General features: G+C 32.5%; 4 protein-coding genes across 10 annotated transcripts in view; 2 read left to right on the forward strand and 2 right to left on the reverse strand.

The window, feature by feature from the left end:
* Positions 1-11,630, forward strand: part of LOC116773936 (microtubule-associated protein Jupiter) — an 81,280-nt gene extending 69,650 nt beyond the window's left edge. For 3 of the 7 annotated variants that reach the window (XM_032666519.2, XM_032666522.2, XM_032666521.2), the window contains 4 exons: positions 6,443-6,596; positions 7,020-7,182; positions 8,344-8,436; positions 10,107-11,630. In XM_032666519.2, the coding sequence (XP_032522410.1) occupies positions 6,443-6,596; positions 7,020-7,182; positions 8,344-8,436; positions 10,107-10,240 (544 nt within the window). In that variant the 3' untranslated portion in view covers positions 10,241-11,630. The remainder of the gene's footprint in view (positions 1-6,442; positions 6,597-7,019; positions 7,183-8,343; positions 8,437-10,106) is intronic. The other 4 variants (XM_032666520.2, XM_061523862.1, XM_032666523.2 and 1 more) reach the window with 2 other exon arrangements.
* A 2,336-nt stretch (positions 11,631-13,966) lies between these two features.
* Positions 13,967-26,622, forward strand: part of LOC116773864 (facilitated trehalose transporter Tret1-like) — a 61,867-nt gene continuing 49,211 nt past the window's right edge. The window contains exon 1 of the mRNA XM_061523698.1: positions 13,967-14,022. The gene's annotated coding sequence lies outside the window, so the exon portion shown is untranslated. The remainder of the gene's footprint in view (positions 14,023-26,622) is intronic.
* On the reverse strand, positions 19,142-20,618 carry LOC116773881 (D-aminoacyl-tRNA deacylase 1). Its single transcript, XM_032666439.2, has 5 exons — positions 20,439-20,618; positions 20,266-20,356; positions 19,890-20,016; positions 19,471-19,579; positions 19,142-19,382 (listed from the first exon to the last, which is right to left on the reverse strand). The coding sequence occupies exons 1-5, from the start codon at positions 20,479-20,481 to the stop codon at positions 19,237-19,239; spliced, it is 516 nt and encodes a 171-aa protein (XP_032522330.1). The 5' UTR covers positions 20,482-20,618; the 3' UTR covers positions 19,142-19,236.
* LOC116774029 (uncharacterized) lies at positions 22,650-26,254 on the reverse strand. Its single transcript, XM_032666635.2, has 2 exons — positions 26,103-26,254; positions 22,650-24,308 (listed from the first exon to the last, which is right to left on the reverse strand). The coding sequence occupies exons 1-2, from the start codon at positions 26,134-26,136 to the stop codon at positions 23,938-23,940; spliced, it is 405 nt and encodes a 134-aa protein (XP_032522526.1). The 5' UTR covers positions 26,137-26,254; the 3' UTR covers positions 22,650-23,937.

The following is a 26,622-nucleotide window of genomic DNA, read 5'->3' on the forward strand; positions in this document are numbered from 1 at the left end:
TTTTTATCCTAATTTAAATAAGCTACATACTGTCTATAGCTATATAACTGTTTTAGATACATAATATGAAAATATATAAGCCTTAACGCATTGAACCTTCGCCATGAAAAAAAACTGATGCAATATATTAAAAGTGACAGTGACAGTTGTAATTTGTAAAAAAAAATAGTAAAACAAGCGGAAGATATCAATAGTGTTGATGAATAAACGAAACATACCAAAGAGGTATTCACGAATACCGCATGTTAGCTCTTATTGAAGTATCACGTGTGGTTACTAAGTGACGTTAATTAGAAACGAAAGCGTCATAAATGTATGGAATGTGAACGAACAAAGAATTGTTTGTTTATGGTACAACGCTTGACTTTGACAGCTTAGCTTTTCAGTTTAGCATGGATTTTTAATCTGGGATATGTATTATCTATGTTTAGAATTATTTTGGTTTTTTTACGGATATTAATTGAAAACGTTAACTATATGATTGCAAACAAGTTCATATTTAATATAATACAATTTTAAAATTATACAATATATAATACATTTTCGTTTTTTTTCTTTATAATTTTAATTAAAAACAATTATTATCTTGTAAAGTATATCAATACTGTCATATTAACAAACGTGATTTTTTTGTCTCTTTTATCAAAAATAATAGACTAGACTCTAAAACTCTCACATCGTTTTGTGTTACAAAAAGAAATTATACTTTAAGGTTAGAATAAAAAATCTAAAAATCTAGTAGAGGAAATAATGGAAATATTTCACTACAACTGAAACAACGTCGTATTTGCAAATCGGTTTAAAAATATATATATTTTAAAGTCTAAAATTTTATATTTTATATAAATTTAAATATTATATTTGGTTTCTCTGTTAACAATTTTTACTTTTTCCGGCCTTGTACAGTGTTAATCGAGTGGAACGAACTAAGCTAAGTATGGTTGTGTATCGTTGTTAAATAAAAACGACCCTACTGCTATGCAACATGATCTATAATTGCTTAAACAAATGAAAATACTAAGTGGATGAAAAAAAACATCTCTTTTCTTAACCTTGGCTACTTGTTAGTGGGTAATGATTTGAGCTCGAAGGCTAAAAGGGCAGCACAAGTAATATCTTTTTAATCGTTTAAAGAACCATATGTTCATTTTTTATTATTTCCATAACTTTTATAGAAATATTAGAATAAAGACATCTTCCATGTAATGCTGGTTTATTAAGCTACAATAAATACAAAGATAGACGACAGAGAATCGACCTTTTCATTAAAATTGTATAATAATATGTCTTATTATTAATAATTCAATTGAATTAGAATTCTCTTTGGCATGTAATTTTTAAAAGTATAATTTTTATATTTGTAATTCTTTTCAAAATATTCCTTGTTTCCAGAAGAAAACGGATTGATTACAAAGACAGCTCTCAACAGTCATATTTTTTTTTTTCCATGCAACTCCGAAAGAAACGAAACCTCCTATTTACAGAAATCGGTGTACTGATTAAAACTGACACACAAGCGGCTTTGAACCGAGTAGTTTTTTTTATCAGTTTCGTGATTCCTAGTACTGACAACATTGTTACACGTAATAATATATTTCAAAGCTACCTCTGCATGTAATTTAGTTTCATAAGAAACATATCATTTGTATAGACAAGATAATTTTTATGGTAATGTTGTATTTTGCTGCATTTCAAGCGACTATTTGAATATTGAAAAGAATATTTTATTTGTCACTCACAAAAATATATTATAATTATAATTCCTCATTTGCTGATATTATTATTTATACTACGCCGCGTCCAAACCAATGGTAGCGTGTATATTCAGCTGTCAATGTCACGAGAAGTTTCTTTTAAGCTTGTTTGACAAGTTTCTGTAAGATGAAATATCGAATATTAGTTTTTATATTACAAAATGCAAGTAATCCATTATTATTTACAATTCTATAATCATAATATCAATTTAGAAATCCAATCGTCCGTCTGAGCTTTGTACATTACACGACCGCGATTCATCCGACAAATAGACTATGCAAATTGGCTTGTTTATTATTTACAACTTATGTTCCCACAACCTGTATACACGCCCCGTGGAACGAGAAATAATTCTGGGTTAAAAATCCAATAGGTCTCTTCGATCGGTATAACTTTTAAACTGTAAAGATCGTGCGGAATATATATTCCTGATATATATACTTAGTTAATGAAATTATAATCACAATACAATTTCCCCATTCTAATGACAAGATTTGTTAATGAAATATCTTTTCAAGATTCATTGAAGTTGTATCTGGAAGCCTGAACGAATTTAATTTCATTATGTCCATTGTGAAAAAAATATTAATGACATAAAACATGCTACAACGGACGCGTTAACTTATTCCGAGTATTTTTCGATGTTAACCGTTCATTAACATTTGCATCAGAATATTGAAATAAAATAAAAACGACCTGAAACACCGTGCTTTGATAAAATTTAAGAAAACAGAGATATATTTAATATTTCTAATATACATAATTTATACGAAATGAAATTTATTTAGAATTGATAAAGTCTCAGGGACGCTATTAAAGTTATGTTTTATTGAAATTAAACGTTATCCGAGTGTTAAAAGCATACTCAATATTTATCGCCATATAAACTTGCATTCATATATATTATGATTAAAAACCAACTTGCTTTATGTTAAGTATGTGACAGCTATACTTAAGATATTTTTTTAAAATTATTATTTTTTTTTTTAAATAGGCAAAGAGTGGATTTAAAAAAAAGTGATGTATCTATGGAACATTAAACATCGAGGGTAATTTTGTTAATTTTAAGTTGTATAACTGTTGAGAAGCTTTTATGTCTTCTTTCTTAAAACTGTGTGAGAGTATTTAAATAGCCTGTAAAATTTCTTATTCAATTTATTTGTTTTTGGTTATCCCAAAAACAAGGTATCAGCGATTATATAAAATGATATGAAACATGGCACATTTAAATTTTATATATCTGTTAGTTACGTCTTTAGGACGGTTCGATCAATCACCAATAAAATAAATAAACGGCCAATATATTTTTATATTGACCGTTTATTTATTTTATAAGTTTGACTTCCCTTTTTTAAAGCGTGGTTTAAAAAAAGAATTGTCTATATACCATTAATGTGTAAGGATGTCTACATCCGAAACATTTTAAATAATTACTTCGGTCATTTAATATTATTAGTTACGTGTTTTATACAAACTGAGTAATCTATAATGACTATTTTAATCCATAGTAACTATTTTATTTCTTTCTTTGACTGATGACAATAGAAAGTAATCGACCTCTTACTATTCACACAGTTCAAACGAACTTTACGCTGAGAGTGTAAAATGAATTCAGTCTGTCAGTTTTAATCATAGACTTCTAATGAGAAATATAGATATAACAAACGTTGTGTTGTGAAATAAGACATTGTTTTCTTGTTGTCTTCCGACGTCTGACATATTTGACAGCTGTCTATTTCAGTTACAGCGCCATCTTGTGGCAGGCGTGTTTATTTTTTTCATCATTTTCAAATCATGGCCCATATCCACTGTATTGCTGAACTGTTATTTTCTATTACAAAACCGTAATATTCACTCTAACGCATTTTACTCGCCATAATTATAGCGCCGATTGCGCGTTCCTTTGTAATTACTTTATGCACTTATTTCGTAATTACATTTCTGTTTTTTTTTTAGTTAATCGTAAAGCGGCGTCCATTTTGCGGCTATGATAGCATCGATTAACTAAATAAAAATGATATTCGAACCCTACAATACATCTTAAGTGAATTGATATGATCCAATTATTAAAAGGAATTTTCAATTTTCAAAACAAGAATTAGAAGGAGGTTCTATTTTCAATCGGCCGCTATTATATCAATCAGAGTAGATTGCACTTTAAGTTTCCGACGTGTAATCTAAAAAGCCCGTCTGCAACCACAAGCGTTTAAGTTTAGATTGTTTTTTTCCTCTATTCTATATTCTAGGTTAAAAAAAATATTAAATCATCGTAATGTATTAAATCAATAGTTTTTATTGTAAGATTTAGATTTTCTACTCGATTAAATTCAATTATTTATGTCCTTAACAACTGAAACTTTTGCCAGACATACAGCCAATATCAAAAAGAACAAACAAAATATTTAAAATTAATATAAGTAAACGTGCATGGACATGAATGTTGCACATTTTAGAATTGTAGATTGTTTATTAATAGGACGTCACCCAAATTAGATGTAGGCGGGATTACATCGGCGATTTTCAATTTCCAGTAGCGGAACGAAATTGCGTGGGTAATTGAACTAGTGTGCACCTCCATATTGACTATGCAGTTCTGCAGTCCATGCTTCTCTAGAATAGTGGAGGTGAATTTGCGTTCATCTGTAATGGCAACACGGGGGGTATTCGATAGTACGCCCACGCTACAGACTAATGTATTATAGGGTTTAAGTGAAATTATTTTTATGAGACGACAAGTCGTGCAGTGTTATAATTAACTGAATAATAAAGGATATTTACAGAATTATCATTAATGGTTTCGTAAATTTAAGTATATTTTGTTATTATGTTTCGAGAAATTTAATTACGCCTCAGATTCGATATTACTAGAGTGCTATGTTCTATTATGTTTCAAGGGTATCTAGATATATGATGGAAAAAGAGCGTTTAGAATCTAAAGTTTAAAAACTTTGTGTAATTTATTTTATAATTACATTTTTTCAAACACAACTCGATACTTAATATTTCGTATAATATATTATTTTTATAGATTATAGATAGATACTTAACCATTTTGCTGCGTCTTTTTAGATTGTTCTTTGTTGTCTATGGAAAATGTAGGTACACGAGGTTAACGAGGTTGTATACCCGCAATGCCGGAGTATTGATTCTGTTATCTCCACTCCACTTCACTCTTGTCACAATTCATTTTTTAATCAGCGTATTCAATGCTGTTAGGTGTAAATATTAAAAAAAAAGTACGACCTGCAAATTATATGTGGTGTAAAAAGTTTTGTTCTCCTTTTGTCTTTATTTTATACATTAATTATTTACGTTAGTCGTATAGTTAATACATTTGGGGTGAAAAGAATTGTAATGCAATTCACAGTTCCAATGATTTTTTTTTATCTTCACGTGATGCCCACAACGCCAAGTGTTGATAAAAATAACAATTGCGCTATAAAAAAACATTTATAGGGGGTATTAAAATGGATTTATGTTAAATTTGACATTTGGTGTTTTCTCAACCGTTAAATTAAGACAACACATAATCTATAATTGTTCGTGACGTAATTGTTCTTAGATTTTTGAATAAATAATTTGAATCTACAGGCGTAACAATTTTATACCTCTACTATCAAAGTCTTTTTATAACAAGTAAATCAATGTTTCTTCCTTTTTTTAATAACAAATTGACCGTACCGTTTTGTTCGAATTTTTAATGTCAAGTTGAATAACATGAATAATTATCTCATTACTTTTAAATAAAAGAAAATTAAACTTAACGGGATTAGAATAAAGAGGTAAATTCGTTTTTTTTTAAGCGTTAGAGTGAATCTGTAAAAAAATCTCAAACCGTGTAAATTTAATATGCATAGAGTTTCACTATTTACATTCTATCTATAATTAAAGTTTGAAGAACCGTCAATTATTTAACGCCATCAACTATAAAGCTGTGGTTTGCGCATTAAATGGCGTCTTAGTTTATAATCGAGAGTTTTCTGTTACCGAGACTTATTAAAGCACCGACAATCAAACGATGCCGGTAATGATGTTTTCTAGAAAATTGCCCTCGCAACGCTTGCATTTCAAATAGGCTAACCGATACACGCCGTAATAGGTTTTAACTCGTTGACGACATGAGTATAAGATTAAAGATAACATATATCTATAATAACGTGTGTTTTTAATAAAGCCCACGATGCATACAGCTGGGAATTTTAATATTTAATATTACTTAAAATGTGTTTGTATTACGCTTTTGTTGATTTTGAATTCATTTCACGGGTATTGTTGACGAAGCATTTCATTTGCTCGTCATAGGTCAACGCACTGTGTATATAGGTATCCCTACAATAATTTTTGTGTTTTTGAACTTGAATTGATTTGTTTGCGGTATTTGTACATAAGTTCCCCCTACGGAAGTTGTGTGGACCCCACAGGTAATGGCTCTGCGTGTCCACTAGCTGGGGTGACCATTGGAGTTCAATAACTTTTTGACTATCAAATTTCGGTAACACGATAGAAAAGGAATTTTTATAAATATATATTTATAGGGGACAATGAACTGTTCATTTTTTACCCATTGTTCAAAATTGTATTTCGAAAAAGCTTTTATACATATTGGAGTATTAGTGTATGAACAATTGTTTAAAATTCAAGCAATTAAGAATTGGCAAAGCAATTTCATAGAATTTGTATGTTTCAGAGTTCCCAATGCCCCAAAGAGCTGTATCGCCGAGATTTTCAACGCCGATACCACTGACGGTGGCAGCCCCGTGAAGAACGGCTCCAGCCGTCCACGCATGCCCCGCGACACGCCAACCCGCCCTCGTGACACTCACTCTCGTTTGTTTGGACAGGTACCTTACTACCACCCACATAATATTTACGTCATTACCTGGACATGTCCAAATCATAACCCTTATTACTTAATCTAACCGGGAGATATCCAAATTATGCTACCAACATATCCCAATAATACATATTCAAACTGACTTGGAGATCAGATTCTTAAATTTGCATCCAAGCCGGATAAAATATTTTCGTATATCCAAATTAATGAAAATTGTAGAGTTTATTTGAATGCTTCAAGTCTAGGAGCTGAATGTGAGCTTTGAGAAACTTTTTGTGTGGTAGTAACCTCAAAAGAGACTTTAAAGAAACCTTTATGTGAGAAACATATCAAATATAGTATATTTTGTTTTTAACTATATCTAGCACAATGTTAACTGGAACATTATATGATAAGGTTTTTTAAATATTTCATCGTCAAAAATTTCCAGACTGGCGGCAACGCATCAGTCGCTCCAATGATCACCGACACCATACGGAGTAACATTCAGTTCGGCGACAGCGAGCTGAACGGTAGCCCGGCACACTCGCCCAAGATAAACGGCAGCGCAACATCCACACCCAGCCGAGGTGAGATGGACAACGCCGACCACTGTGAGTCGAATATGATATAGGCACGATTCGCTGGGACGAATGCGGAATAGAATGCTATAGCTTCTTCTCCTTTACTATATCACACTGTGACATGAGACCAGAATACGGCAAATAATATGTGCATATTCTGATGTTTAACAAGACACAGCTTCACCTCTTTCACTACGTCATTTGCCATCAATTTTTCTAATTTTAGCCATATTACTCTTCCGCTCTTTCTTGCCCAGAAAACACGAACTTATGAACGAAATTCCAGAGAAAGACTTTTTTTATCCTTTCCATATGTTCATTGTCTTTTATCTCTTTCTTTTTTGATATTAAAGACAAGGTACGCACATGGAAGGACACACGAGAAGACTCAAAGTACGAGACTATTTGGCAAATAACTTCTCTTTTTAAAAAATAAATTACACGATAGTGCTATAGATATAAAAATAAAAGTATACGTTCACAAGGATAGGAATATGAAAATATAAAAACAAATTTATTCGTATGAAAGTTGAATGCGATTCAAACGAAGTAAGATGTTAAAATGTAGGAGGAATGTCATGGTTGAATAGTTCGGACGTTCTTTTAAATATACTTCAAAGTATCAGAATTCCTTTCCGCTTTCGAATTAGTTGAACTACGTGGCAGGTATTTGGTTGCTGCTTCACAAATATAGACCTTATTACCTCACAACACGTTCGAAGGTCTACTGTGTCAATCACGCTTCATTAAGCACTTGCACATGCAACAACGATCATGCTTTTTTTAAGAAAAGTGCACTTAAATTATGATGAATTAAATAATAAATTATCCTAATATTCACTTTTATCACTATCACAATGCCAATGTCACTAAAAAGATTAGTGTTTACTTTTTAAAACATTAGACCTCTTAAAAAGCCATTAAATTATTAATTTTATATTAAAGGTATAAATCACAGTGTAATCTGTATTACTTATGTGTTAACTTGTTAGGTATAGGTGTCGCCCTTAGGTACAAAGTATGTGTTAGAAAAAATGATTGTAAAAATAAGATCAACCTAATATTGACGTTAAAATTTTACTCTTGAACTCTTGAATGTGTCACGAAAGTACTTTCAAGTGTTAATTTTATAGTTATTATTTCGGTGTTGATCTTAATATCGAATGAAAACCGTTTGTTCTAAATGGTCAGTATCATATACACCACCGAAGAGGAATCCAGTCACTGGGGACGGAGTGCTCCTGCCGCCCCCGCGCAGACGCCACCCCGCCGCCAGCCTGCGAGGTGCAAACTATCCCAATTCCTATCCCATAGACGACCTCCTCGAACCTCAACCGACCCATCGATACATTACACGTGAATGGCCCCCACGAACACCTAATTATTATGTCGAATCGACAATAAAACCGACGAAAAACATCCAGCACACTCCATACACTTTACTCGGCTTAAAAACCGATGACCCAGAAAGGAATCATCCCGTAATTGATCCGGATTCACTGTCTCCTCAGCCAGTCGACGATAGACACTGGCCCCCCTTTCCAGCTCAGCATTACTTGGAACCCCAAGAGCATCACATACCCCATCATCCATTACCCCCACACGCTTTCGTGGGTATGACATCAGCTTTAGGAGAACGTCCACAACCCGATTACAAATATAATCCGATTCCAACATTAGATGGGCCCATAGATCCTTTCATTGTAGCTAAATTCCACCCACCGCCAACACTTTTCAAATACGACCGGGATGCTCCAATTCCTGATGTGACTCTCATACAAACAGCATCAGGCCCCGGTCCGAGCACCTTAACTGGTTTCCCTCCCATATTCCACAAGTATGTCCCTGGATACCTCTTTAATGTCAATCGGCATGCGGAAGACTTCAACCATAAGACGTATTACCTAGACTATGCCCGCCGGAGAGAATTGGGTGGGTGCTTAATTTAGACTGACCAAATTACCTCTACGGATGTCCTTTAGGGGATATTCTCGGTCCGTTTGCACTTGTCAGTAAACCGCTTTTATAACCTTCAGACGTACGACAGTGACGTTTCGTTCGGGTCTGTAATTAAGCACTCAACTTTATTATTATTTGCTTTTTATGTGAGCGAAGTAGTTGTTACTGTACTGTAATAAAAAAAATATTTCTAATTTATGTTGTAATTACTATTTTATTTAATTTAAGCCGTTTTTTGATTTAGAAATTTTTTAAATGTATAAAATATATAAAGTTGCACGCAATTTGTATTCTTTGTATGTACCTTGAAGATTTTATTTTATTTAATTTTTAAATGTTTTTTTAGTAAATCGTAGTTTATTAATGAATCTCTTTAGATTGTTATATTAAATTTCTTTTTCATTCCGATTTGATCTCTTGTTCTATGTATCTTTAAGTAGTCTAACTGAGCATTATTTTGTGAAAAAAAAAAAGAACTAGCTACTGGTAGCATGATTTGTATCTTTTAGTACTTAATTAGACGTTTCTGATAATTTAAATTCTCGTTGGTTATATTTATGATGAGATTGGATATTTTTCTTATATTAGAAAATGTTTTAAATGGAAATTAAACTTATCAAATAACATTAAAACTGACGCTCCTAGTTGAGAAACAAAATTCCAAATTTACGTGTTAGCTATTTTGGATGATACTCGTTGAGTATTTGGGACAACTATCTCGACCAAATAAGACTAAAGTTATTTGACGTTGCATACGGGATAGTTATAATTTTAGAAGCATCGTAATTTTTATTATAATAAAAATATAAAACCTAATAATGTAGCACACGTTGTGTTTTTTTTTAATATCAGTAATCTAATATAAGTCTAATTTTATAAAACAAAATATTTTAATAAACATAACGAACGAGATTTTAATTTAGACTAGATATTCTTATTAATTATAAATGAAATTACTATTTAAATATTACTACAGTATAAATTTATATTTGCAGAAGGCAACCCCATCACTGGCGACGGCTACAAGTCTCTAAACGGTCAGATCAACACAGTGACGTCGATAAACGGAAACAGCAACATCTTACACAACCGCGTACCACCCGGCGGTTACTCTTCGGGCCTTTGGTAGACAACATCTAGAACATTCACAGCGGCCAAACGATTGAAACCGCCGCAAATACTGGCCGTTGATAATCATTAATGCGATTCTAATTTTATATAACAACTCTTTGGTTTAAAATCTTTTTGTTCGTCTGTGGTTTGTATGAAGTGATTTATAGTCTGTGACTCGCAAGTTTTGTTTAAATGTACGCATTTTAGTATTGCTAATGCTGTTTGTGTGAAGTTAGAATCGCGTTTCATAGTAATTTATCATCGATAGTTTTGCGGTGCAAAAACACAACGCATTTAATAACATTGACGACTTGACATTATTGAACTTCTTTTAACTAAATTAAATTAGAGATCGAAATATTAAGTAACTTGCACATATGAATCGTCCATATAAAATTTTAAAAGGTATTTGTTGTTCTTAAAATCCTTAGCCTGTCCCAGTACTAACACATTGAAATAATTTAGAATAGATTATAGATATTTTTATAATAGTAACTTTTCGATAGATTTAAAATTATCGATTCTCTTTGCGGGGGATACGTTTTTTATTTCAATGTAACCTAACTTTCGCGCTCAAATGTTTAAGCGCAAATGACATTTCACGTAATAAAAATGAAAAACCCCGCGCTTTAACGCCATGACGTTTGTAATCTATCAAGTTTAAAATTTTAAGTGCATTGAAATTGTGAATTAGGAGTGAGGATACGTATCAGCAATATACCAAAATGAATAGTGCCTTGATTGGTAATGTATTGGAAATTCTATAAGAATCAGAGAATGTTTGTTTAGGTGTGAAGTAGGAAGGACAGTGATTATATGTCTATATATCACAAGTATAGAAATAGTAATCAGGCGGCACTCGGACTAACTGAAATAATTTAATAAAGTATATTACATATTATTGGACATTTATTTAAGATACTTTTCATTTGTTAACTTCATAATTTAAACAGAATGTTTATAGAATGCATTTATTTTGTCTGTTTATAAATATATAATATATATATTTTTAATTTTATTTTCTACTCTTTTAGAGTTTAACATATTTGAATCTTGGTCGATTATCTGTTAACAATCAAATGGATCACGGTCACGTATCGTTCACATCTCTGGATCATAGAAGGGTACTGTTGTTTTACTTCACGTAGGATAATTCAACCTTCCTATTTTTTACTATCTGATTTTAATACATTTGATAGCGCGCAGTCCAATTCTATAGTCATAGATGTAACGATGTTCGAAGAGATTAAATCTAAAATAATTTAGACCTAGCATATCATGTTATTTAGAAGTTTTTTTTTTAACTCGATTCACTAATTGTCGCCGGCACTATGGCCTAACATTAATTGTGTGTTAATAGATAATAACCACTATTTCAAAATAAAGTTTTTTTTTTAAATAATTAATGTCTTGCGTTTCTTTTTCACACACTTCCCTAATTTTGGCGGATTTTCGATTAACATTACATATTTACAAATTTATCTGATTTTCATGTAGAAATCGTTATCACAAATTCTAGATACCATGATCATACAATTACTAATTGAACGAGATCAACCACATAAGAAAGTGAGCCAATTCTTGAAACCTATCAAGAGTACCTTACCTTTGCAATAAGTGGGTGTTTACAAAGTCGATTGTGATTGTGGCTTATCATACATTGGACAAACGAAGAAGATCATCGGTACAAGGGTAAAGGAACACATCCCAGACATCAAAATTAGGCGCGCGTCGAAGTCAGCAGTGTGTGAACACACAATGGACAAACCAGGCCACTACATTCGGTTTGATAAACCACAAATCCTCGCTCCGGAAGACAAGTACATACCGAGGTTAATCCGCGATGCTATTGAAATTAAAAAACGTCCGAATTTCAATATCGAAGAAGACTGGAATGTATCCAACACCTGGGACCCCCTCCTTAAAAATATAAAATCCCATGTCCGTGACCACACCGCAGGACCTCAAGACACCGTAAGCGCATTCTGCCGGCATCCAGAGTGGTACGCCAGAAAATTAAGAAATCGATGGTGGTAGGTGATAAATAACAAGTACCGACTGACAGACACACACCTCGTCTGCCCGTGATCACGGTTGCTGAAAAGTAACCGAAACGTCGGGATTATGTTGTTTTAAAATAATAAAATCCGCGTAGTATATCCGAAATATATTAGTTTCATTTAATTGACATATAATTAATAAATATGCGTTATAAGCGTACAAACATTTCGGAATCATACCTGTTTACACCTGGCTGCGAAGAGTTGCGGCCAGGTAGGCAACGGCAACCGTGGTTTTTAGAATCTTCATATTAATTACCGTGATGTAGACGTTCTTTTATTTAAAAAATTAATAGACATTTTTTTACCAAAAATCAATAAAAAAATTATTTTATTAAAAATAATGGCGGCAAAATTTTGATAGGCACCCTAGTAGTAGAAGTAAATATATATTCTCCTAAGTATAAATGAACATAAAAATTTGATTTTAAACAAAAACTCGATGAACGCACCAATCCCGCAGCGGGATCTTAGACTATAAATACTCCATCCATATTACAATTATTTTTCTCTTCCATTCATTGATATTCTTTTCATTAATAAATATAAAAAAAAAATTAAAAATAATATTAGTGAATAAAAACTTTAAAACAAAGGAACTGGAATCGTTCATTAAACAGATATTCTCAGTATTTTACAGTTTTATTCACTTGCTTCCTAATAAGTGTATATTAAATAGAAAACGTTATTATTTTCTGGTAAATAGAATTTTCTAGTAATTTCTATGAACGTATTATAAAATACCTGTGATTTATCACCTTCCATTATTTCGTGGAACTCTGATGTGTTAGCCTTAAGGAAATAGGATAAAGACCTTAGTAAATAAAAAAATTTAAAAACACAGCATTTGTCTTTATATTATAATCATATAATTTAACACTAAAGATCTTTGTAACCCTGCAAGATTTTAAATATCCTTTAATTAAAATATTTTTTAAGGTTACAAGATTGCAAGTAAAAATTAACATATGTATGTATATTCAAAATCTTTTTTAGTGTCGCCTTTATGAAAACCAACCACAACACACTAACCGTTTTCCGTGTTCACAGGAATTTCGTCATTTACTATAAATAAAAAAGTAATCTAAATACAGCTAAAATTTTAAAATGATATTACTCGACATTTATTTTTTGAAAAACTAGAAAGTAAACCTACATGCAACTCAGGCATTTGATACGCGCTATATAAAATCATTCATATTAATGCTTTTATAAATTATAACTTAACGAAATTTATCTTAAGCCCTCATTTTTGATATTTATTTATTTATCCGCCTTATTTTTGACTGTCATTTAGACGATAATGATAATTGACAATGTAGAGTCGTTTAAAAAATAATATTATTGTTTCAATGTTAGCATCCGGAATCCATCTTGAGTCAAGCGCCTGTCCTTATAGCCTTTTAGTCCAGTTATCGCTCCCTTCCGGTGCAAGTTCTGCCCTCTAATATGAAGTTGGCGGTAGGAAACTTTTAACAAATTGATAAATTGATAACTTTTACTTCGTTTCTTCCTCTTTAAAAGCGAACAGTAGTCCAGTTGTAAGAATACCTATTAGTAGTGATTGTCATTACAGTATTTTATGTGTTCGTATCGAAGTGTTTAATATTTAAATAATAGTCTCCCTTCCAATGTCGTGGAGTGCGAAAAAAGTAGCAGTGACAAAGAAATGAAGACTTCCTAACTAGATTCTAACCTGGACGGGCATGACTGTGTACCAAAACGATCTCGAAAAACTGTAAGTAACTCACAATTTCAATATCTGTCTCAACAAGTGTCTTTTTTTGACTACCCCCATCACGCAAAATAAAACAATTAAAATAACATTTTAATTACGGTTTTAAATACAAAAAATTCTTGTGAAAATATTAAAATCATATGATTTTACAAGTGAGTTAACAGTGCGCCCTCATTTGTTCTAGAGTTGTTGATCTGAGTGTTGAGTGAAGAGCATAGATTATGTTTTTTAGACCTCGCATTGCAACTCTTACAAAGGCTTTTGACAAAAAAATACAGAATTTTGTAATCGTAAAAAAAAATCTTATACATCCTCAACCACTATCAGAAAAGCATAAGTTTGCAAGATATCAAGGATGACAATTCTAAGGCAATGTATGCATATCTGGGTTAATTTAGGGGTACCGGACTTTATCTGTAAAATAATTAAAGGAGTTCCGCCTACCTTTTTAATGAAGGCAACTTTTTATTAGAAGCGAGACCGCCTGTGTTAGCGGCTATATTTTAAGCGACTCAAACCAAAAACTTTAGATATATCACAGCCAGTACAAAGTACAATAAGTTTTAAAATATTACAAAAAGCTGATATTTCCCTCGGTTTTCTATCAACATTATTTCTGATCCCTAAAGCAACGGTTTACAACGTCGAATATTTAATTTGAAATAGTTGAATGCCTTTGTTCATACAAAAACCTTTCCAGCTTTTTTTACAAGGCAGAGACTGGTTCGCGAAGGTGGACTTGAGCCAACCCTAATTTCACTTTTTTATAATTATTACAAATGACTTGCCTGCCGTTTGGCCTATCATCGGCGCCCCGGATATATGCGTGCGTGACAGACTAAATAGCAGAGTTTCGACGCCATCACTACATAAGATGCTTAGTTTATTTACACGATTTTTTTATTGGAAAACCAATCGCATCACGTTTTGAGGGATAAAGTAGCCTCCACCAACAATTTTCAAAGAGAGTCCAAGTGCACCTGCATTTAAACATCGACTTAAAGAGACATCTTCTGTCACTTTCACTATCTGATATGTAATGTTTATTTATTTATACTATTTGTATATATCTATGTATGCACAATATCTAAATTTCCTTTTATTATATATATTTTTTTGTATGCTTATATATAAATCTCTTTATTTATTTATTTTTTACTTCTCTATTTTTATTGTACCTACACCACGCTTTCTCATCTAGTTTCCTTTATCAATAGGGTTTCTGGTAGAGATCTCTTTTAGGAGATAAGTTATCCTTTGTACATCACTTTTTTTTGTAACTAATTTTGTAAATCTTGGCACATAAATAAATAAATAAATATATAAATAAATAAATTTTCTTCAGCAACTGGGCTGGACAAAAAATTTCATAAAATCTGTGCTGGTCCCGACTCAACGTCTAGAATGTCTAGGTGTTTCACTGGACACAAAACTGGACACGATATTTCTGTCGGAATCGAAGTGCTTCGCCCTACAAATAGCACTTCAGCATCAGATTCCCCAAGGCAGTTGGTCCCACAAACAAGCCCAATCCCTTTTGGACTTAACTTTGTCTCATTGGTTGTTTGCAGAGGGAGATTACACTGCTGAGTACCGCAACACCACACATACCACTTATATGGGACCCTAAAATTGTTTTACAATATTTAAGTACACGTCTGGCAGACGGAAAAATTATATCGTGTACTGTGAGGCGCATAGCAATCCTGCTTTTTTATCGTTAGGGCGTAGAGTCCCACGATCTCACTTTATTTACAATTGAAGATGAAAAATTTATTGAGCAGGATTGAATATTGACCATTATATTTTGACCACGACCCGGATCCAAGATAGATAGTATCACTTACAGGCTAAATGAAACTTTTTAGAAAACCCATTTCATCACCTTAATTGTGTCTACTAAGTTCGCCGATTGGTAGATCAGACCAAACGGATGGACTACGGCGGCATCGAAAACAGTTATTTGATATTGGATTAAGCCTCTTCTCAAAGAAGCTAGTATTGAAGTTTCTCCCAGAACTGTAAGATATGCAGTAGCTTCCATTAACTGGATAGAATGCTTTCCAGTAACTAAAATATTATAAACTGGAAACTGGAGGCAAGAACAAACCTGTAAAAGATGCTATAAAAGAGTACAATATTATAGCAGTCACAGGAAAATACAAAAGCTTCACTGTCAAGCTATTAAAATTCTATTCGATAAAGCAAATTGTTATTAAAATAAATTATTGTATTCTAATAACTTAATTTTTATTTAGAACATAACAGCAACAACATAATATTTACGATCAGGTGATAACAACCACATCACTCAAGATGAATTCCGTATGTCAATAATAAAGTTTTAACTATTATTTTCTTTAAGACAAAAATAAAAATCGCTTTATACTAATGAATTGAACTTATTACTATGTTGTAAATAAATTTTATGTATCTAACTAACAGCTCCTTAAGAAACTTCCTTAACTGTACAAAAGAATATCTCTCGTTTTTTTCTTCTTCTTTCGGAAAAAGATTCTTCCGGATGTTGAAAATTTTCACACAGTTATATTCCTCGCAAGCACTAAGACGTGAATCTTTAGTCAAAGGCCCCAGAGACACCTCTCAGAAATCCAGTCCGTCATTACCTTATTTCAGTAATTCCCAATGTGGACCAGGTGGAGTCCAAAGGTTTCAAAAGTAAAAAATTAAAATATTACTATTCCCATCAATGTATATGGATAATATTTTTAGAAGGTCGGTAGAATGTTACTTGTAATGGCTTGCATGTATGGGGTTTTCCAATAGGGACGCTTGAACTTTGACAGCTGATTGCGGCCATGTTGTTTGAGTGACAGCTGTCAAATGCAGTGTGTTATATTCATTCCGTCCTCCCAAACCACCATGGCAGGTTACAGTGTCGAGCAGCACGTGCAAATCATAAAATTGTTTTATGAAAATGGGTCTTCAGTTCGAGCAACGTTCCGCGCACTTCGCCCGTTTTACGGTCGCGATGATCGTCCTGCCGAGTCGACTATCCGTCGATTGGTGGACAAATTCGAGTCAACCGGGTCAGTTAACAATCAGCCGGTTCCCGTGCGTCAACGTAACGCGAGATCTGCCGAGAATATCGCCGCTGTGCGCGACAGTGTCCTCGAAAACCCGCGGCAGTCAATTCCGCGTCGCGCACAGGAACTCGGCCTTTCGCAGACGACAACTTGGCGAATTTTGCGTTGTGACTTGAGCCTGCACCCGTACAAGATCCAGCTGACCCAAGAGCTCAAGGTTAATGACCATAGACAGCGCCGTGTGTTCGCTGACTGGGCATTAGAGCAGTTGGAAGTTGACGCCGATTTTGGCAAAAAAATCATCTTCAGCGACGAGGCGCATTTTTGGATGAATGGCTATGTCAACAAGCAAAATTGCCGTATTTGGGACGAGACCAATCCACACGAGGTTCACCAAGTGGCAATGCACCCACAGAAAGTGACTGTTTGGTGCGGATTTTGGGCCGGAGGCGTGATTGGTCCGTATTTTTTCGAAAACGATAATGGTGTGGCCGTCACCGTCAATGGTGAGCGATACCGGTCGATGATAACCAACTTCTTTTGGCCTGAAATCGAGAATATGGATCTGGACAACATGTGGTTTCAACAGGACGGCGCTACGTGCCACACAGCACACGCTACGATGGAAGTTCTGCACGAGCAATTTCTGGACATGGTCATCTCGCGCGGAGGCGACGTGAACTGGCCACCGAGATCGTGCGATTTGACCCCGCTGGACTTTTTCTTGTGGGGTTTTCTTAAGTCGCAGGTCTATGCCAACAAGCCGCAAACCACCGATGCCCTCAAAGTCAACATACGCCACGCCATCGATCAAATACAGCCCGATTTGTGCGCCAGAGTCATCGAAAATTGGACCTTTCGTGTGCGCGCCACCAACCGAAGCCGTGGCGGTCATTTGAATGATGTCATATTCCATACATAATGGGGTCGATAGACCTTCCAAATAAAAAAAAAATTTCGCAAATATCTTTCCTACATGTATTTTTTTTGCATTTCAAAGATCAAGCGCCCTTAATGGAAAACCCTATACTATATGCAGCAGGCAAATAAATACAATTAGTATTGTTTATTCTTGCAATGTCTTATTAAAGTTTGATTCTTGACAATATATTTACGTAAAAGTTTCGTAGTGTCTCTGACATCCTCACGGTAACGAGATTATACAGAAGAATACAGAATACCATCGACCCCTGTGTCTTTTTATTGTGAACTGTTAAAAGCCTTCGACTCTGTTGAACTCTAGTCTGTTCTGGACTACTTGCAACGACATCAAGTCGATAGCCGAAATGTCTTTAAGAAGTCGCTGCAATGGCAAGTTAATTTCAGAACCAGCAGGCCGAGATGGTTTGTCTTCTTAATTGTTAGAAGGTTACGTCATTCTTTCGAAATTATAACCTATACTGGAGGATGTATTCAAAACAATGGATTAGAATCGTCGGGTTCTCGTTATAAGTGGTGCAGAATTTCTAACCAAAGACTTTAAAGTGGCATTGTGATAATAGCTGAAACGTTGCAAGAGGTACAATTGATGCTGAACAGTCTGGCTACTTCGTCTTAGGGAATCGATCTCTAGATCATGTTAAAACCAAGAGTCATGATCAGATCAACGAGTTCGGTGACCGGAGATCGATCACCATGAAGTCTCTTGAAGTTACGTCTGAGTAAGTTTATCTGTGAGCTGCAACTAAGTTTAAACAACAAGGTGATCAAGAAAAAGATATAGTTACGTTAGCCGGCTCTTGGTAAACTCAATAGAATTTTCTCAATGCCCATGTTCCAAGTTTGAAGGCATAAGTTAGGTCAGTACGTCCTTCCAATACTAACTTATGGAGACGAAATGTGACCACTAATAGTAAACCTTGTACAAATGATTCTAGTCACTCGGAAAGCTAAATAGAGACAGCTTGCAGTTTTGTAATTGATCAAATCCGAAACGAAATTTTTCGTCACAGAATTAAGGCAACAAACACATTTTTGTGGTTTTGCAAAGTTAAGTGGCCTTAAAGCAGTGGCCATACATACCATAGCACTGGTAATGATATTTTTTATAGTGTAATATTTAGAAAAACAAATGAAATTTGGGTTTTTATTAATATATCTATACATTATAAAAAGTTGGTATCTAAAAGTAGTATTAAAGTTTGTCTATTTTTAAAGTGATTTTTTTTTATCTATCAGCTTCCCCATTTTCTGTATTTGTTAAGACAGGTTGAGCCTTTTTGGAGTTATCATTTTGGACTGGCGATTCCAGTTCCAATGTTACTGGCCCATCATTTTGTAAAGAAACTTGCATGTAGGCACCAAAAACACCATCTGTAATATAATTAATAAAATACATATATATGATTATTAATTATTTATATCATCAACTAACAATATTGGCTATGCTTTATACACTTGCCTTTAACTTTATCGGGATTGTATTTATCTTTCATCAATTTAATGAAGTTTTCATAAAATTCCTTTGATTGTTCTGATGACATTGCTAGATGGAAGTCCGGTTTATTACCCTGTAACAAAATGGAATATACATATCAAGACTTACTTTAAAAGTACCAAAGCTCGATGTTAAAAAAAATGGGAGACATTTTTAAACAAATTAATTCCTTAATTACGGTACTTATGGATGTGGACACGGCAAAACATATAATGTTTTGATGACTTAGTCTGTTAAACATAAAAAAAAAACATTTTCTCCATTTCCAAAATTCCATACTTATACTCATCCAAAGTGCCATACTTTTATAAGAATGCCTTATAATGCTTCGTGATTGCAGTTCAGAAGGTTATAAAAAGAATTTACTGTACAATACTACAAACCTTCCATGTGTTGCATAATGTAAACTGGCTTACACATAGCAGTTCAAACTCTTTGTCGACTATACTCTTCTTCCACTTTTTTCCATCATCATCATCAAATAACTTTATACTCAGTAATTTCTTTACCCTGCAATACATAGTAATAAAACATATATATTTAAATAATAAGTCACTTTGCACAAGCAAAATCCACGCTATAGAAATCTGAGTATTATTAATTATTGTCACATGGCACATGAAGAAATGTTTTACACAAATGATTACTTTTATTTATGCATTTTATATAATAGTCTCTGAATGAATTTATCTCTTTTTTGTTATATTGCTTAGAATAATATCAGCTCTTACATTAATTCCAATTAAATTAAGCTCTTACATAAATTCCATATCCTTAACATTATCTTTGCTACTTATTCCAATTAAAACACAAGCTCCTTGTCCAATTTTACTAACAACTTCACCATTAACTGAAACAATATAGAAATATAGCACTTAGTATGTTATTTTAAATCGGTTATTTTTATACAAATGATGGTTTTTTTGTATTACCGCTAACTTGAGCATTCATACAACGTTGTATTATTGCCTTCATTTCAAATATATGTGTTTTGTTTTGCAATAAATTAAATAATACGAAATATTTATTGAATTTTTTAATAAGAATAGTGAATATTTTGAGCCTTAAGGCATTATAACATTACATCTCTTAAGTCTTAATTCTAAATTCATATTTCATAATGTCAAACTGTAATGTAAATGTCATATCATGGTGACAGAAACGGAGAAGAGAGGATACGTCATTTGTAGCAAAAGCATCTAGCATTAGGTATCGCGTGGTCTATGTTGGCTGTCATCCGAATTCTGAAAATATACATATTGTAAATCTATCTTAAGATTTAAAAAAATCTATATTATGCGAGCATATAAAATATCTGCTTAATACTAAATAATAATTATGAAATATTGTTTTAATTTAAAAATTTATGACATGAAATTAAAATAGAAGTTCCTGGTAAATCCTAGTATTTAGTTATTTTGAACCACTGTTTTGTAAATATAAAAGACAGATATTAAGAACTGATTTAAAAATATTATATCATGGCTTATTAATAATTATTGTTTCTTCAATTTACATAAACAAAATTCATTTATAATGCTTTGTACAAAAATTTTTCGAACCTGACTTTTGGATAATAAAAAATCAAAACAATTCTTCAGTTTGTGTCTCTTCCTCATCTTTTCCTAAGTAATATTTAAATTCCTTTTTTAAAATATACATAGTGATCGATTTTGATTTCGTAATACAATTTAAAAAAAAATATATAGAACTAAAATGAACAAAGCTGTTCTTAGTATTATAATATAGTTTGTTATACTAATGTCCTTATTATATCTTTTGTTTTATCTTGCCAAAATTTATCTTCGTAAAGACAAAAAAAAAATTATTGCTATAAATGCATTAAATGCAAAAATGCAAAAGCCTTCGCTGACGATCGCGCAATACTGACACGTAACCTCAAACACTGTCAAGTACAATTGGCTGAAGTTGAAAAATTTTGTGAGTAGGCGGATGGATTGAGGACCAAGCCAAATAAATTTCACTGTCTGTGTCTCGGTAGTCGAAATACAAAATATACCTCATACGATCTAGGATTATCGTTAGGCGGTCAATGCATTTCTACGATTACGGAAAATGGTCCTTTTAAATTTCTCTGTCGTAAGATAGATAATATAGGTCGCACTCCATCCTTAGAGGAATAATACATAGCTTTTGGAATGATCTTAACAAGGTCGGTAACAAACCGAGAAGTAACATCAAAAAAGCTTGGATCTACGATTATTATCTAATATCGCGTTTGATTTGATCTTTCCTCGTCTATAATATTAATAAAACCTTTTGTCGAAGTTCGATGCAAACGTCATAAAGGTGTTGAAATTATGGCTCCGCCTCGCGCTATCAGTTGATTCGTCAGCGTTATTCAAGGATAGTAATAATTTTGGGATGAATCTAAAAAGGCCATCGGAGCTTTATAAACACCTAAGAGTTTCCAAGAGATACATTCTGGGGAAATACCAAGATGACGTTGTTACATCAATTACGAAGTCATAGATATGGACATATTAAATATTTTTATTCGGCAAGACGAGAATTCTAAATAAAAGATCCATGCAATGTGTTTAGAAATGCAGAATGAGTGGCTACACATATGAGATTTCTGCATCCCATTAGCAATAAAATGGCGCACCTTAATTCATGATTGGTCGCCAGCATTGCTAAAATTTAATTTCAATGCGTTCTAGTCTCCACATGACTCTCCCAGATCAGAGTAATTTAGTAAGATGGGGTAAAGGTACCGAAAAAACTTGCTACATCTGCGGGGAGGCAGTTGGTGCTGCTAAACATTTGCTGGTAGGATGTAGGGTTATAATTTGTCGTGACGGTGTTCTTTAAAAAATGTAATAAAACAGATTGAATAATTTTATACTAAATAGTTACTATTTTTGACATGAAGTTGGATATTTAGGTTTTATTAATGTATGTTACGTAACCGAGCACTTAATTATGACGTTATCGGTATGTCGGTTAAGCTGTTCTATGACATAAAAAACAGTGTACTTTTCAAGGCTTAGTATGTGTTTATCTATGGTTGTTTAACCTACATAGATAAACAAAAATGACAGCCTGTTTAACAGACCAAAGAGGTTCTATCAACTTAGAGATTATACGTAGAGGGTATAATTATAATATTGAAAATACAGTTATAATTCAGACTAGTTTATTTTTGATATAACAACTAAAAATAATTTTAAATAATGCTATCCAATATATTTAAGCGTAGAAAATTTAAGCATACCTTAACATTAACTCAGGGTTGTGCACGTCATATAATATATAATACTTTTGAAATTAAGATAAAAATATAAAAAATACCTAATCCATTTAACATCTTTCATAGGTACCCTGTTTTTATCCAAATTAATTATGTTATATAAAAGTAACATCAACATATCGATCGTAGTTTTAAATTGCGATAATTTAAACATTGGTCGCGTGCGCAATTAAAGAAATTATAAAATGCGACGCAATAATAATTATTTTTTGTATTTACATAAAATTATATCCATTAAAACTTATATCCGTATCATAGACGATTGGGTTGATGATATCAGTATTTAAGTTGACACCACATATTCGTACTAAGCACGCACACCACAGTTCAAACAGATAATATATGAAAGCATAAATCGAACACAGATAAAATACTCGTAATTACCACAGACTTAGAACTGTGTGCAATCACTACGAACTACTTAAATGCCATTTAGTGACGAAGTTTTTTTTTATAATGTTAAACAATTATAAAAAGGATAACAGTCAGCTACAAAATAGGAAATTTCCTACTTCTGAGGCAGTTAAAATCAGTCATAGAACTAAGAGTATTTAAAGATTATCTTCGTATACAATCATTTTGAATGAACGGCGAACAATGTTAATACAGAAATAATGACAGGCATTTTAATTTAGAAATGACCATATATGTATGGTCTTCATTAGCCACATACAAATTTCTTACTAAATTGATTAGAATCAAAATAAGTCTTTTTAAGCAAATATTTAGATATTCGATATCTGTATATATTTTTATAATTAGAATATACTGGTTAAGTTAATCAAGAGATTACCGATCCTCATTTAATAATCGATTTTATTACGAAATCGATTAAAAAATTGTATTTATTCATCATCCCACAATCCTAACCCATAAGAGGGAAAATATTAAAATAACACAATTCTACGGAATACGACACGAAGATAAGTCGAAACATCAACAGCCTCTTAAAACAACCTCAAAAAGTTTACAACAAGAAGGTATCCTATACTAGCCACAACGGTTTAAAGACACTGAATTCAACATTAATTATTGCTGGAACATAAACATATTAATTACATTACCAACTTCTATTAATTAAAAAGAAATAAATAAATAACAATAACATCCGCCATGACAAGAATGATAAAAACAAAACATTCATTCTTTCGTTCAATTCAATCTTTTGGTTCTATTTTGAGTGGTAAATTTCCCGCGTCTGTTGTCGGCACGAGTGTTATGCGACCAGCTCCATATAAACGGACATGTTCTAAATAGCGCCGCCTGTTCTCTGGGTTGCTCATGACGGCAGCTACGAATTTAGAAGTCTCCCTCTGTAGGGCGACAATTTTCTGCTGTATCAGACGGTTCTTCTGCATCAGGGCGATGGTTTTGCACGCCAGTTCTAGAATAACGCGGCTCTGGGCCGCTTTATCGACGGTTGGCTGCGTATCGCGGGGCGGAGGCGCCGCTTCCTGCGTGATTGGAGTGGGTATCCACGCCAGTCTTTGTTGTCGTCTCGCTTCACGCAGACGAATCAAATGTGATCCTGCAATAACAAAATATAAAATTTTGAATATGTTTTGTTATAATAAATTTGACTTTGTATGTTAATTCAAACAAATACATATATTTCATTTAGACCTTATTGATATATAAGGTCTGTATTTGCATGACACGATAAATCTCTAATAAAATAGATTTATAAATTAATTGTTACCGTCGATTTAGGAAATACACTATAATATCAATAAATAAGAATTTATTTATAATGAAATAATACGTAATCGTGAATTCAATCGATAACTGCAGTCACGTTAAAATGGCATACGTTCAAAAACCGTCCAACGAGTAACGTGATGTAAACACGTGCATTTATTATATCCTTAGTATGTATCTTACATAATACGGCATTGACGAAAAACATTAAGAACGATTGATTTTATATAAGACGAATGAATGCAAAAACATATCGATTATTAACTGAAACATGATGAACGTATGGAAGGGATGAAAAGTGCAGAATTTTAACGAATGGCGTCAACAGATACGGAAGAACGAGTTTGGAATGGACGAACATAGAATCACATGTTAGGTAATTGTTGACAGATATAAATAAATGACCGAATGTATGAAATGATCGGATGCATGAATGAATGGATTAAAGGTTTTTAGGTCAGAAAACGGCCTTCGTCGGTACAAGTATTAGCCACGTGCTTCCTAAGATATGTTTCAATCTTATAACAATGTCGTGTATATTTTTAAAAATAATTTTTAGTGCAAAAAATTTTTGATTAACAGCTATGACACATATTCATTATATGAATAATGCATAAATTTACATGTTATAATGTTTCAGAATATTGAAATAAAATTTTAACACATTTACGCTAACTGTAAAAATTACATATTCAACGCGATTTTTTGCATATATGCATAAAGTATAAATTTTTAACAAGTTGTACATAAGTGACCAGGCAACATGGGGACGTTATAAAATATTGAGTAATAAGTAGAAAAGATTATCACTAACATTATTGAATCTAAAGATAGACAAAGATAACTGTAAATTTTCAAAAAATATTTTACAAAAACTTTTTAACTAAAATATTAACAAAGATACAAAATAATCAAAGTTAAACTAAATGTTTAGCATAAAATTAGTTTTACATTTACTTATAATCATTGTCTTTTTTGTACATCCATATATAAATAATTAAGTAACTGTGTTAGTTAAAATGTAATATAAAAAAGAATCTTGGTGAAATTGAATTTTAAAAGCATAGTTATTTAACGGTCATTAAAAAAATAAAAATAATAAAAAAAAACAAACAGAAAAACAAATGAATGGAAAAATATTTTTAAATGAAAATAAATAGACAGTCCCGGTTACTTTCGTGTATAGCTTAACATTTTTTTGCTACATCTTTTAATAAGAAACGTTATCTTTAAAAGATAAGAGGTCTGTTACTGTTACTGTTACTACTGTTACTAATACTGTTTGAAGTTTTTAATTGAAAAGTACATTTAATTATCAATATATTATTAAGTACATCATTGATAATACTTTCACAGATATTTAATATTTATACGACGAATGACCTGCTGTAATTTCGAAATAATATTTAGATTAAAACTAATGTGAAAAGTATTTACAATCAAGTAAACAAATATATTTAATAAATAATTTCTATTAAATAAACAATAAAATACAACATTTCAGTCATATTTTCATTGTCGAAAGGTAAATCATAATATTCGAGGCCGTTTCGTCTTGTGCGGTAGGTCAGTGCATCGAATCGGCAGAAAGCGTTAAATAAAGGAATAACAAAAGACAACAAACCTCTGCGGATCTTCCTGATTCTCTTTTCACACATTTTATTTCACAGTTTTATAACAAAACACAAACAATTGCAATTTAAGAGCGTTTATCAAGCGAGTGCAAGCCGCTAGAGATTCGACTGTAATGTCGCCACACGCCGGGTTTGGAAAATCGAAGTCGCGCGGTGACGCCTAGAGCGAGACAGGTATATGTATTGTCATCCGATAGAACCACGTTACCATTTAAATTTATGGTAATATTGTTTCTTATATTATGCACCCGACCGTTGTAATAGACGGCTGCTTTAATTATGTTAAACCGTTACCTGTCATTTGATAATCATGTATGTTAACATTAGCTTAAATTACTTTTAGACAGATATTCATTAAATATTTATTATACATACAACAATTGTTAGTAATTTTTATAATTTTTATACAGAATTTCACATCAGTTTGTACAAACTAAGGAAATTATTTGAGTATATAAAAATAAAATGAAACAGTTAGGAACTTAGAGTATATAATGTTAGATATATAAT

Source organism: Danaus plexippus, chromosome 20 (assembly GCF_018135715.1).
Source record: "Danaus plexippus chromosome 20, MEX_DaPlex, whole genome shotgun sequence".
NCBI lineage: Eukaryota > Metazoa > Arthropoda > Insecta > Lepidoptera > Nymphalidae > Danaus > Danaus plexippus.